This window comes from Bipolaris oryzae, assembly GCF_000523455.1.
Source record: "Bipolaris oryzae ATCC 44560 unplaced genomic scaffold scaffold_39, whole genome shotgun sequence".
Lineage (NCBI taxonomy): Eukaryota > Fungi > Ascomycota > Dothideomycetes > Pleosporales > Pleosporaceae > Bipolaris > Bipolaris oryzae.
In genome coordinates, this window is record NW_006911315.1 from 81278 (window position 1) to 94364 (window position 13087).

Genomic DNA, 13087 nt, shown 5'->3' on the forward strand with positions numbered 1-13087 from the left:
AATCTTGATCCCGTTTCGGGTATGAGTTTCTATCTCTGGTGCATGATTGCATCCGTAGGCGAATAATCACCTGTCGATCCTGTAGACAGGTCCGAGGAGTCATCTCGCAAGACCGGTGTAGGCGTAGATATATAATGTCGTGAGACCCAGTAAAGCCTACTCTATTCAAAGTCTATTTGCACACAGCCTAATCAACCTTGATTCTCGTTCTCTCAATCTAGACCTATTAACACACTTTTATCTCAACATGGCTCCCATGCAGGAAACGCATTCCAGTGGGCCGATTGATGCTTGCGCCACGTCTATCAAGGTATTCTCAAGGAAGCGGAACCCTCGATTTGACAACTAACAGTATTAGTGCTCCACGTGTAGTTGCTGCAAGAAGCTCCAGTGTAAATGCACATGTAACTAGTAGCTTGTTTGGGCTACTTTAGTACTAAGAGCCGGGAGATGCTTCATGAAGACTTCACTCACGGGCGGTCCTATGAATGAAGCGGCGCGAAAATGAGTAGAGATAGATTGATTTCTGCTTAGGAGAGGACAGGCCGAAAGGATGGTTGTAGTTTTAACCCAGCTATTGTCACTCACTTGATAGCTACAATGAGAAACCGTATGAAACGAAATTTCTTTGGACTAGCGTTGTGCCAGAACACACATTTTAGAGCATGATATTCGTTTGTCAAGTTTATTGGCTACGCCCTACGCTGCGTTCAAAGACTTGGCACTGGGCGTGGGATGAATCTATATAGGCGGTATGGCAAGGTAAAGCAAGGCAAAGCACGGCAGGTGTGTCACAGAGGGTAAATTACAGCTACCATGCAGACTGGCCCGACAATCAGCCAAGGGTAAAGGGTAAAGGATACTACTAGGTATACCTAGATAACCGTTTGCATTTGTTATATATCAGGACTTATAGGAGCTACATGCTCATGTCATGTACCTACAAGCCATTTAGTCGCAAATCACAACCTTTATTCAAATCTCACTTTCGTACACAACAGTCAATCATGACGAAAGACATGGAAAATACCAGTACAAAGGCAGACGTCGGCGCCATATCCATAGCGATGTCAACAACACAGACTGCAGTCTTAGAAAACGGTCCCCAGCCAAACAAATTCCCAGCCCACCGCATCGACCAAACAATCCAAGTCATCTCTCCCGCCGAGCAAGTACATCTGAATAGATTACCCTCTGTTCTATTAATCCGAATTTACTCACCATTCCAAACAAAGAGCCTACCACCTACCATCAACCCCCAAAGAAATTGGCCCCGAGCCCACAAATGGACAGCAGCGCTAATCCCTTCATCCTTATTATCCCTCCAAGCACTAACCGAGACCATACTCGTTCCTCTGGAACCCCAAGTCTCAGGCGACTTATAGATAACGAGGCCCTGCAAGTGAATTCCCTGCAACTCTCTCGTTCTAGTAGGCATCAGCTTCGACCCACTCATCTTCGCTCCTTTACTTGAAGTGTATTGTCGCAAACCCGTCTTGTTAAGCGGGAGTGCAGTATTTCTTATCTGGAACACGGGATGCGGAAGAGAGAGGGGGAGGGTATTTGCGGTGTACATGGCTGCACTGCTTTTGGGTCCTGCTCTGGGCCCTATATTTGGGGGCGTGAGTTGGAAGTGGGTGTTTTGGACGACGTCGATGGCTACGGTTGTGGGCATGGTTGTAGCGTTGTTGTTAATTTTTTTTCCCAAAGAGATATATCAGCCGAAGATGCGTCGGATTTTTGCTAAGAAATCTCGTTGCCTGGAGCAGGCTACTGTGGATACGAAAAAGAATACCGCTTCTTTTCTGGACCTTGTGCGAGATGACCTTCAAAGATTGTCCCGCATGCTGGCCACACAACCTATCGTCAGCTTCTGGCGACCTACATGGGCTTCTTGTACGGCACAAACTGGATCATACCGAATGTTGGGAGCTTTATTTTTACCACTGGGTGCTATGTTTGCGCTAGTTGGGTTTCGCTCTCTTTGATCGACACAAATGGCAAGTATTCTGCTTCGGCTTTGTCGACAACTCTGCTTACGCAAAGTTGCGCGGTCGCTTTTTTCCCCCGCTTTTTGCACCATACATGTTTGATCGTCTGGGGTTTGAGCTGGCTGCGACAGTACTGGCAACGGCACTCACGGTTGTGGGCTTGGCGGCTATTGCTATTCTTTGGTTCCGGGGTGAACGGATCCGAGCTAATGCTAAGAGCACATATCGTGTACCTACGGCGTTTACTTAGATTAGCTAGGATTAGAAGAGGTACACATGACATCATGCATGGACGTTTTTTTGTTTTTGGAGATTCTTTTTGTGTATCTGACTAAAGTGGTAACCATGACGTAAGCCGTGGATGTACGTTTTAGGAAAGACATGGATGCGGGATTGTTTTGTCATATACTTTGCTATTATACTAGCATCGGTATGCAGACTCCTATGTACTAGTGATTAGTCAGGAATATGCAAGAGTCGCACAGAGACCTATCCACTTTTTGGGCATTTTTGCTAAACCGTACTCTTTTTTCAGATTTTTCTTTGCTCGTTAGATATGGAAGTAATACTGTTCTGTGGCCTGAGGTTGAGTTGGACAGGCTTATTCTAATACCCGCCATGAACACATTTCTCATCTCTGGTCAAACCTGTGTTGCCACATGATGTATATTCTTTCCACGACAACATCTGTTCTAGATCGTCTCCAAGTTCAGTGCAACAGTGGGAGAGTATCAACACCGGTGTGCTAGCGTGAATGGGGTCAATCAATCCAGTTGTTTAAATTTCTATTGTGGTACGGAATTATCGGACGTTCTAATTGGTCCATGAGTGAGATGTCCTTTGTTCTCGGCGGGAACCCGTGTGCAGCTAGTGAAAGCGTCTTTGCTCAATCAAGCGGTGTGGAGAATGCGCCTACAGAGTCCAGGAATATTTATCTGGCTTTGTGCCTCTTAGAGCATGGATGGTCTATTTCAGACTACCCAATGAAGACGAGTTAAGAGTAAGCGTACTTTTAGTAGTGAGACGCTTATAAATCTAGCCTAGTGAATTCCGGGATGGCATCAGAATATGTAAGTATACCCATGACACACGTAGTTGAATGTCTGCCGCACGCCTATGTAATCCGTCGTATGTGCCAACAGACGGTAGAGGGTGCCTTGAGTGCTAGGCTGCAGTAGTCATGACGCGAGAAGGTAGCGTACATGTGTATGTACATACGTGTGTACGTACATGGTGGCAAGCTGAGCTGCGGGCGCAAGGCTGAGTCTGCTAGTACGTGGAGTAGACCCTGAATAGGCATGCGAGGCCAGCCACGGCTGCGTAAGCTCTTGGCTCTGTATCCAGGTCGACAGCAGTGGCGGGGTGGAGTGAGGTGGCGAGAGGTGAAGCCGGTGGTGTATCTTTGTCAGTAGGACTGCGTGGATATATGGCAAGAGACGTGTGTTCTACGGAGACTGCGGTTGTTGGAGAGACAAAGTTGGGCAAAAAGGCTAGCCAGCTGGGCCAGACATGTGCGGTCAAGTGCAGCACACGCCAATTTTAGAGGGACAAGGCGGGCCAACCGTCAGAGAGGCGCCGCCAATTTGCAGCTGACTGGTGGAACGCCTGGCCCAAAGCGGCTAGCGCGAGCGCCTCCTGCATCTGCCCTATCCACCCTTCACGCTCAGCCCCAGAAAACATTCGCGGCCCTGAAACGCATTTATCTTCTGCCTCAAGCCTTTGTCGACGACTGATTCGAGCCTGCGCGCGTTTGACATTTCCCGCCGTCTCCTCTTAGCCACCAGCCCGTCCCACTGCCGTGTGAGCTTTGCTTTGCGCGTCTGCACTTGGCCGTCTCAGGAGTCTCCCACGTCCACCCACACCACACCCGTCCCGTTTCAGAATGAGCGTAAGTTCCCTCTAGCTCTACCCATTCCGTGCGCTCCATCTTACTCTCTTCTGCAATACTCTTCACTCCGCCCAAACTCTAAACACTACATTCTCTCTACTGACCATGGCTGCTGCCGACCAACAGTACGGAAACAGAGGCTACGGCCAGATTGGCTCCGCTGGAGGCAACCCCTACGATGCGCGTGACCAGAGTGCAGGCTACGACAACTACGACCGTATGTATCGCTGAATCGTGTCCATGGTGCCCTCGTCTAATGCTACACAGGCGATGTAGAGATGCAATCCTACCCTGGTGCTGGTGCCGACCCCAACGCCATTCTCAATGAGTGCCGTGAAGTCGACCGCGCCCTCGACGACCTCGATGGCCAGCTCAACAACCTCGATCGCGTCTTCAGACAATCCCTGGCCCGCCCAGACATGCCCTCTGGCGAGATCAACAACCTTAGCTCTCAAATCATGACGGGCTACCGCGCACTTGTCACTCGCGTCAAAAACATCAAGTCGAAACCTGATTCGGGTCACCCCAGGAACGCCCCCCAAGTTGGCAAGGTCGACCGCAGGCTTAAGGCCACCATCAACAGATATCAGACTCTCGAGTCGGACTTCCGAAGGGAATCGCAGGCGGCTGCTGAGCGCCAGTACCGCATTGTGCGCCCAGATGCTACCGACGAAGAGGTTCGCGAGGCCGTTTCAGACCCTGATGCGCCCATCTTCCAGCAGGCTGTATGTTTCCATACCTCCCCTGCCTGTCACCCAATACTGACGTTTCCCAGCTTATGAACTCCGACCGCCGTGGCCAAGCCTCATCTACTCTGCGCAACGTCAAGGAGCGACACGAGGCCATTCAAAACATAGAACGTCAAATGGTTGAGCTCGCCCAGCTGTTCCAAGACCTCGACCAAATTGTCCAGGAGCAAGAACCGCTTGTCGCCAACATCGAACAAAAGGGCGAAGAGATCAATGATAACGTCAAGGCCGCCAATGTCGAGATTGACGGTGCCATCGACAAGGCCCGGGCCCGCAACCGCAAGAAGTGGTGGTGCGTCCTCATTGTGCTCATCATCATCATTATCATCGTCGTTATTGCTGTCGTGGTCACACAAGTCAACAAGTCTACCTCTTCCACGTAGGAAAACGATGTGCAATTTGCTGCATCCCGGCGCATACCATGATTATTATACCCATATCCACCCTCTCCTTCATCAGTAGTCTTTTTTTTCCTAAAAGGCTGGTCCCGTACACCATGTAATACGCCTTTGGTGGATATGCATACATACTCTCACTTTTCCCTTGTCATTTACTGTTTTGGGTTAAAAAAAATCAGTCTGTTGTTGTCTCATTCGCTGCGCTTAGCGGTGACTTTTATTCTCAGCGGCTCACATTGGCCGTTTTTTTTTCTTGGGCTTTTGTAGCGATGGCTTGACTGCATTACGGGTTGCTTGATTGTTATTTTAGAACTTAGCCTACGGGCTGTTATTGAATCGAGAAGATTTAAACGTATATCTGACAACGGTGACGGATGTGACGGGCCTAATCAATTACTACCGTGAAGACCCATCAGACACGGATTGGCTGCAATCTGTATTCGGCGGCAAGAATCAATCTCTAAGGAGAGTGGTGCCGATGGGGTTTCCCCATAAGCTGTGCGGTTAATATACACAAGTGCCAAGCTAAATTTGCATGTAATCTAAATGGCACAACGTGCCGAGCGCAAACCCAATGTAGAGCAGCATACGCCGACACTTTAACAAAGCGGAAACGCTGGACCGTCGAGTCAAATTAATATCATGGAAACAAGCACGGAATAAGCATCCGACCATGCCATTTTGGCTACGGAAGGCAAAGCTTAGGAGTATGCTTCCAAGAAACATATATAACTACCCGTCTGGCTGCATCTCCAACCTCACCACAGTCTTGCAGTCACATCAACGACAACCCTTCACCACAGACAAAAAAAAGAACAATGCTTCGCCAAACCGCCCTCTTTGCTCTTGCCCTCGCGGCCCCGGCGATTGCCCAAGTGAGCGAGGGTTTCGAGAACGGATGGGACCAGACTGCATGGCCCTCATATGCGGCAGACTGCAACCAAGGTGGTAAAGTCACGCTGGATACGACAACGGCCCATACTGGCAAGAACTCGATCCGTGTCGATGGTGCGGGAGGCTACTGCGGCCACATCTTTGTCGGCACAAAGAAGATTCCATCGGGAGATGTCTACGTCAGGACCTACTTGTAAACATGTCTGCCTTTTTTTTATTTCAAATCCAGATACTAACTCTTGAATGCAGGAAAGCAAGCAAGGCCTTCACCGACTCTCACGTGACCTTCATCACAATGCCAGATTCAGCCCAAGGCACAAACAAGCACCTGCGCATTGGCGGACAATCCAAGATCCTCATGTACAACCGCGAGAGTGATGACGCCACGCTACCTGATCTGTCGCCAAACGGTATTGCGTCGTCCAAGCCGCTGCCGACCAACCAATGGACATGCTTTGAGTACCATCTCGGCACCGACGGCAGCATCCAGACATGGTTGAACAACAGCACTGTTTCTGGGTTGGCCGTGGGTAATGGAGCGTCGAACCCCAATGGCGCACAGTGGAGTAGGAGTACCATCAAGCCTAAGATTACCGGGGTGAGTTTGCCAAAGTCTATTTTGGACGAGGAACGTTTTTTTTTGCTGACAATCAAGCGTAGGTGTACTTTGGATGGGAGAGCTACGGTGGTGATACCAACACATTCTGGTACGATGACATTGTTGTTAGCGATAAGAGGATTGGGTGCTAGATGCCAGGACGTCAGGTCCATGAGTCGTAGAATCAAACAATGCTCCAATGGCAATGACCGATGTTATGGATCCATGTGTGATGCTCGAAATGCTGCTTCTTGGGCTCGGCAGACGTGAGGAGATGCTGGGATTTATTTGTTCGTCGAATGCATGTGCATGGGGTGGTTGTCAAGCTGACCTCAGGAGGTTCTTGGGGTGATTGGGGTATAGGCAAGTGTGTCGATATCATCTGCATGGAGGTAGGCTGGCGGGCCGATAGCTTCCTTGCTCTTAACCTCGCCCGTAATCTGATCAACTGGGCAATGACGTAGCTGGGCCTTAGCCCCGTGCAAAGGCATCCACATAAGCTGGGCATTGAAGCCGCAATTGTGCGGAGAGAAAGTCAATCTCAAGACTTGAGCAGAAGGCAAAGGCATGCTCGCTTGGCGCAGCCTGATCCTACTACAGCGCCAGCTCCAGCCCCAGTTCTGCACCACGAACCATGTCCTCTGTCCTCCACATGTCTCCATCCATCCAGCCACCCCCGTCTAAATGGCGCAGCCATGTTATCACAGCTTCGACATCACCTGAGCACCCGTCGTCGAAATAGGCCCGCTCAGTATCTCTTGGCGCGGCGACGTGTGTGGTAGCTTGGTAGCGGGCATGCTGCTGGGCCGTTTGGGCCCAAGCTACTCTTCCCTGTCGATCGCCTGCCCGCCACCCTTCATCCATCCACCATCCACCCCATTGGGACTCCGGCAGCCCGCCATACGTTGGCGCATCGCAACACATGGACCAGCACGCCACGGCTTATGCCATCGACCTACAATTCAGCTCATGTGCAAGCGGTGAAGACCCATTGCCAATAGCTCCCTTGTACGGCGTGATGCACGCGGGCCTCTCACATGCCAGCCTACGCCAAGCGAGTCGGCGGGGACAAGCAGAACAAAGCACGGCGTCCCCAGTGGCTTTGGTGCGCATGGTCGATTGATACCTCCCGCTCGACTTGCACATGTCCCCATGTTCGCTTGCTGGCTTCCCCCCCGCGGCTCACGCCCGACCCTTGGCGCTTGTATTACCCGGCTACGGCGCCTGGAGGCATGTTCGTGATGTCCCGCATGCGTCTTGTTGGAGTTGGAATCCCAGAGAAAGCAACACTCAGACAACCGCCTAGATCCTTGGGGGCTGAACCGGGTCTGGGCTTTTTCGACCCTGCCTCTCACTTCGCCGTCATTCTTAATGGCGCTCGAGCCCGCGTCAACCCTTGCATTTAACCAGCCGTTTGCTCTTTTTGCCTCTCGAGGGTAGCCTTGAGGTTCTTACTTTTTTCTTCCTCGAGAACGTTTAATTAGCGTTTGAGGGTTGTTGTCTGCCCCCGTTTCTTTTTGTGGGGTTGGCTTTCCCAGAACCTGGGGTATACCGTCAGCGCACCACCTCAAAGCTACTAGGCAGAAATATGTCTTCGACAATCGCAGCGGCGAATGCCACCGCGACGGCGCGTCCCAAGGCGCCGCCGCAGGCTGGTATTCTCGAGGGAATGAATCCCGTACACTTTGATGCAGCTCATCCCATCATCTTGTTCATTGTCCAGGTAAGGATTGACGGAGCTTGGTTCACGAGTCCAAGCACTTGCCACCTCCCCAGCCTTGTTTCGACCAGTTCATCCAAATCCAAACGAAAATCAAGATCAAAATGTTAACCCCTATCAGGCCGGTATCATCATCATTATGTGCCATCTAATCAATTACCCACTCTCCAAAATCCGACAACCACGCGTCATTGCCGAAATTATTGGTGGCATCGTCCTTGGTCCCTCAGTCATGGGCCGCATTCCCGGCTTCCAGGAGTCCATTTTCCCAAAAGAATCCATGGTCAACCTGAATCTAGCTGCCAATCTCGGTCTAACCTTGTTTCTCTTCATCATTGGACTTGAAGTTGACCTCAGGCATTTACTCAGTAACTGGAAACCTGCGCTCAGTGTTGGTTTAGCAAGTATGGCCATACCATTTGGAATGGGAGCTGCTATTGCCGTCGGATTGTACAATGAGTTCAAGGGAGACCCGAACACTGTGGAAATTGACTTTTCAATCTACATGCTGTTTATTGGTGTCGCCATGGCGATTACTGTAAGTCTACCTAGCACCGTGACCTGGTCTGTTGCTGACTTTTTGAAAAGGCCTTCCCCGTGCTTTGCCGTATTCTGACTGAACTGAAATTGCTCATGACGCCAGTTGGTATCATCGTTTTGTCAGCCGGTGTCGGCAACGACGTTGTTGGTAAGTATTCCACATGCCAAATTGTCCCACATTTTGTAGTGCCAAGGCTAATTCGTTTTCTAGGATGGATTCTACTCGCTCTCTGCGTTGCACTCGTCAATGCCGGTTCAGGACTAACAGCCCTCTGGGTTCTGCTCACGTGTGCGGGATACATGCTTTTCCTCGTCTACGCTATTCGACCAGCCTTCGTCTACGTCCTGCGTCGATCTCGCGCGCTTCAAGATGGGCCTAGTCAAGGAATTATCAGTCTTACTCTCCTCATCGCCCTTGGATCGGCCTTCTTCACCGGTATCATTGGTGTCCATCCCATTTTCGGAGCTTTCATGGCTGGTTTGATTTGCCCTCACGAAGGTGGTTTTGCTATCAAGGTCGCCGAAAAGATTGAAGATTTGATTGGTGCATTGTTCCTGCCCCTGTACTTCACGCTCTCCGGACTGAACACAAATATTGGTCTCTTGAATTCCGGTATTGTGTGGGCTTATGTTATTGGAGTCGTGGCCGTCGCGTTCTTTTCCAAGTTCATTAGCGCTACGCTTGCGGCAAGGGGTAGCAAGATGTTGTGGCGAGAGTGTTTTGCTGTGGGCTCCTTGATGAGTTGCAAGGGTCTCGTCGAACTCATCGTCTTGGTAAGATGGACGCTCTGGTGATTGTTTATGATGGAGCACTAACAATCGCAGAACATTGGCCTTAACGCCAAGATTCTCAGCACTCGAACCTTTACCATCTTCGTCGTCATGGCGCTCGTTACCACCTTTGCCTCGTCTCCATTGGCAATGCTGTTTTATCCTCCATGGTACCAGAAGAAGGTCGAAGCATGGCGTCGGGGTGAAATCGACTGGGACACTGGTAAGCCCATCGATTCTGAAGGCAGCAGCGACATTGTGGAATACGAGAAGATGGCTGCGGAGAAGATTGAAAAATTGACCGTCTACCTCCGCCTGGACAGTATGCCCAATCTCCTGGCCTTTACCTCCCTGTTTGGCGGAAACGATATTCCAGCACCAAAGACACATCCATCAAAAGACACGAGCACTAGCACTAGCACCAGCCTAGGCAAGGAGATCGGTGAGACGAGCCTAACAGAAGTGACACTACCGAACCGTCCCGTTGAAGCCTACGGTCTACGCCTTCTCAGCCTGACTGATCGTGGCTCGTCCGTCATGCAAGTCTCCGAATTGGAATCCTACACCGCTTACGATCCGGTCGTCAACACATTCCGCACCTTTGGACGCCTTCACAACCTCGCAGTCAGTGGTGAGGTACTCGTTGTGCCAGAATCGTCATTTGCCGAAACACTAGCAACACGTGCCTCGGACTCGCAATTCCTTATCATGCCATGGAGTGAGACGGGCGGTATGTCTGAACAGGCCATTATCGAAGACAAGGGCACAAAGAACAAACTCGAGGCATCCAGTTACAACGATTTTGTACACGAGACACTGGAGAACGCAAGTATCCCCGTTGCCGTGCTCATCAACAAGAACTTTGGCGGCAGCAAGAACAAGGAGCACAAGCAGCAACGGCTCAGACTCAACCGTACAATCAGCAGCGTCAGCCTGGGCAGTGCAAGGGAGAAGACTGTGACAGCCCCCATTACTGACAAGAGCCACCACGTGTTTTTCCCCTTCTTTGGCGGCAACGACGACAAGACTGCTTTACGCTTGGTGTTGCAGCTAGCCCGGAACCCGCAAGTCACTGCTACCGTTGTTCACTTTGATCTCTCAGACTCAACCTGGGCAGCGCTATCTACCAACATCACTCCTCCATCACGCGAGCAGGACGCCGCCTTCTTCGCTTCGCTCCGCGCCTCGCTTCCCGCTGACCTAGCCAACCGCGTTGTTTTCGAGACCGTCACCTCAACTGCCCCTGTTAACGACGTTATTGCCCGCGCGAGTATCGAGATTAACCAGTCGCCAAGGAATGCTGGAGACTTGATTGTCCTGGGTCGCAACGTATCGCTCAACGGAGCACTAGACCGCTTAGGCAACCCGGATGAGATCCGAAGTAGCACTGGCGCAGCACAGACATTGGGTGTGTTGGCTGAACGGGTATGGGAAGGCAAGCTTGGAGCCAGCGTTTTGGTTATCAAGGCAGGAATGTAATGTCACGACTTTTTTTTTAAATTAATTTCTCTTCTTCTATATAGCACACCACGGGCGTTGGATTACTTTTGTAACGAGCATCATGATCATGGTATATTCAACACGATGTCACATATATACACATCTTGTTCTTAAGAGAGAGGCAAATCAATACTTTGTCATTCAACTTGAGAAAAAAGGGGGGCTTTTATATGCAAGCTGTGCCGTGCACATGGTTATTTAGGGCACCTCCGTCCCTCCCTCCCGTCCACCCCGCAGAACGGGTTCCATGACTCCAGTCACAGTGTCCCACACACGCAGTAACACTTTAAGTGATCATCGACAGGGGATGTCGCTGTAGACGACGTTTCAGATGAGGATTTGGACACGGCTTGGGCTGCTTCTGCATTGGGCTGTGTGGGCTCTCTCCCCCTGGGTACTGAAAACAGATTTTTCGGCTTCCCACTTTTGTCGATTTCAATACTTCTAGAGATATTTGCACGGGTGAGCCGGGGGGGGGGGTTTCCCATAATACTTGTGCAAGGTTGGGAGAGAAAGTCGGGGGGAATGTGAAGAATATGGATGGGTGGATGCAACGAGGTTTGACATGTTGTCTCGTGACATGCAACAGCGCCACCGACCCTATATGGCATAGTAGGTCAGGTCCTTCAAGTCATGTCCAAGGTCCTAGAGTAGTTCATCACAAGCCACACAACGTATATTCAGGACTTCAGAAATATATAACCCTTGGTGGCGTGCGGCGGAAAATCGCAAGCGGGTAATCATCGTTCATCAAGCGAATGCTTGGCTTGGGATAGGCTTCGTACGCACGTAAGGCAGGTCTGCCTGAGAGCCTGCGTATATACTTACTTACATACGTACTACCCTGTCAGAAGGCTATTGGATGGTACGTAGGTACTTTGGGTCGGGTACTGCACCGGGATCGTGTCTGATGGGGTCCGTGAGTGAGCCAGGTCTACGTCAGCATTCCCCGGTCGTGCTACGTGACTTTTTTTGAGTGTACGAATTGCAGCCGGGATGGCTTGATCGGATGATGGGAAGAGATTTATCGAGATATTCGCTTGCATCGTCCCGAGCGATGCTGATGGAAGTGGTAGCTGACGGCTATACGCTATAATGCCAAGAGGTCGTGCTGATGGTTAGACAGATTATATGTGGGCAAGCAGACGTAAGACGAGAAGGACCTTGTGTGACACACACGCGTGTGCGGGATGGACCGGAGATGGACGAAGATTTTTCTTTTTGTACGCGTAGTGACGGTAAAGATGAACAGAAAATGTGCGGTGAAGGAGGACGATAGTGAAGCGGGACCCATTGACAGCTGTTCAAGAATTCTGGGTACGGTAAAAAGGATGATCATGTCCGTTATGCAAGAGGCTTGATATGAGCCGTAATAAATGGAGGCCCGAGGAAATTAGTGGAGGTAAGTATCCAGGTCCAGTGTGTTGTTGGGTAGACGGGCGAGTGATGTACACATAGACCTACTAAATTGTGAACTGTTGATGTGCGAGTCATACATGCGTGTTTAGCCTTGCAGATGAGGGAGAGCAGCGTTGGTGGGCGTGCGGATCCCGTTGGGAACAGAAGATAGGGATTCGTGTTTGGAACACAATGACGAGGCCTGTAAAGGCTTTAGGCGCGCACGTCGTAATCGGGTTATGACCTGCAGTCGATCCCAAGAATTTGCGCCACCGATGGGTTCAGCGCCGCGCATGCGTTTAGCAAATGATGCCAGAAGCGTCGGTAAGGGCAAGAAAAAAAAAGATGCAAATGTGGAAAAACTGGACGACGGAATGGACGATATCCGTCGACAAGGTCATGGCGTTTTTGCGGTAGACCGGCGAATTCTTTTGCACAGGCTGATGTTCAACGGCGGTGGAGTTTCGGGCAGACGGACGCGTGGCTAGCGACTGAGGAATGTCTCGACCACTCAGGCGTGCCGCGACGGTAATAGCGTGAGCAGGGAAAACACTCTAGAAGGGCAGGGGAGATTAAGTACCCAGCAAGTACTTTTTGCGACGGGGCAGGCAATGAGAAAGCTTGAGCGGGAAAAAAGGGA

At 50.7% G+C, this 13087-nt stretch overlaps 6 protein-coding genes across 6 annotated transcripts; 4 read left to right on the top strand and 2 right to left on the bottom strand.

Annotated features, from left to right (window-relative positions):
* Positions 1-919: 919 nt before the first annotated feature.
* On the bottom strand, positions 920-1675 carry COCMIDRAFT_24984 (uncharacterized protein; the record flags this gene model as incomplete). The annotated part of the gene is made up of 2 exons (XM_007688207.1): positions 920-940; positions 1250-1675. 2 exons carry the CDS (start codon positions 1673-1675, stop codon positions 920-922), a joined length of 447 nt encoding a protein of 148 aa, XP_007686397.1.
* A 2309-nt stretch (positions 1676-3984) lies between these two features.
* On the top strand, positions 3985-5011 carry COCMIDRAFT_3924 (uncharacterized protein; the record flags this gene model as incomplete). The annotated part of the gene is made up of 3 exons (XM_007688196.1): positions 3985-4096; positions 4147-4604; positions 4655-5011. The coding sequence occupies 3 exons, from the start codon at positions 3985-3987 to the stop codon at positions 5009-5011; spliced, it is 927 nt and encodes a 308-aa protein (XP_007686386.1).
* An 833-nt stretch (positions 5012-5844) lies between these two features.
* Positions 5845-6670, top strand: COCMIDRAFT_24986 (uncharacterized protein; the record flags this gene model as incomplete). Its single annotated transcript, XM_007688208.1, has 3 exons — positions 5845-6113; positions 6170-6518; positions 6581-6670. 3 exons carry the CDS (start codon positions 5845-5847, stop codon positions 6668-6670), a joined length of 708 nt encoding a protein of 235 aa, XP_007686398.1.
* A 1517-nt stretch (positions 6671-8187) lies between these two features.
* On the top strand, positions 8188-11028 carry COCMIDRAFT_91191 (uncharacterized protein; the record flags this gene model as incomplete). Its single annotated transcript, XM_007688240.1, has 5 exons — positions 8188-8241; positions 8360-8776; positions 8827-8926; positions 8990-9552; positions 9604-11028. The coding sequence occupies 5 exons, from the start codon at positions 8188-8190 to the stop codon at positions 11026-11028; spliced, it is 2559 nt and encodes an 852-aa protein (XP_007686430.1).
* Positions 11029-11352: 324 nt separating this feature from the next.
* On the top strand, positions 11353-11580 carry COCMIDRAFT_91158 (uncharacterized protein; the record flags this gene model as incomplete). The annotated part of the gene is made up of 1 exon (XM_007688241.1): positions 11353-11580. A coding segment is annotated over one exon (228 nt), but the record flags the coding sequence as incomplete, so codon positions are not given.
* A 973-nt stretch (positions 11581-12553) lies between these two features.
* Positions 12554-12742, bottom strand: COCMIDRAFT_91205 (uncharacterized protein; the record flags this gene model as incomplete). The annotated part of the gene is made up of 1 exon (XM_007688242.1): positions 12554-12742. One exon carries the CDS (start codon positions 12740-12742, stop codon positions 12554-12556), a length of 189 nt encoding a protein of 62 aa, XP_007686432.1.
* Positions 12743-13087: the final 345 nt, after the last annotated feature.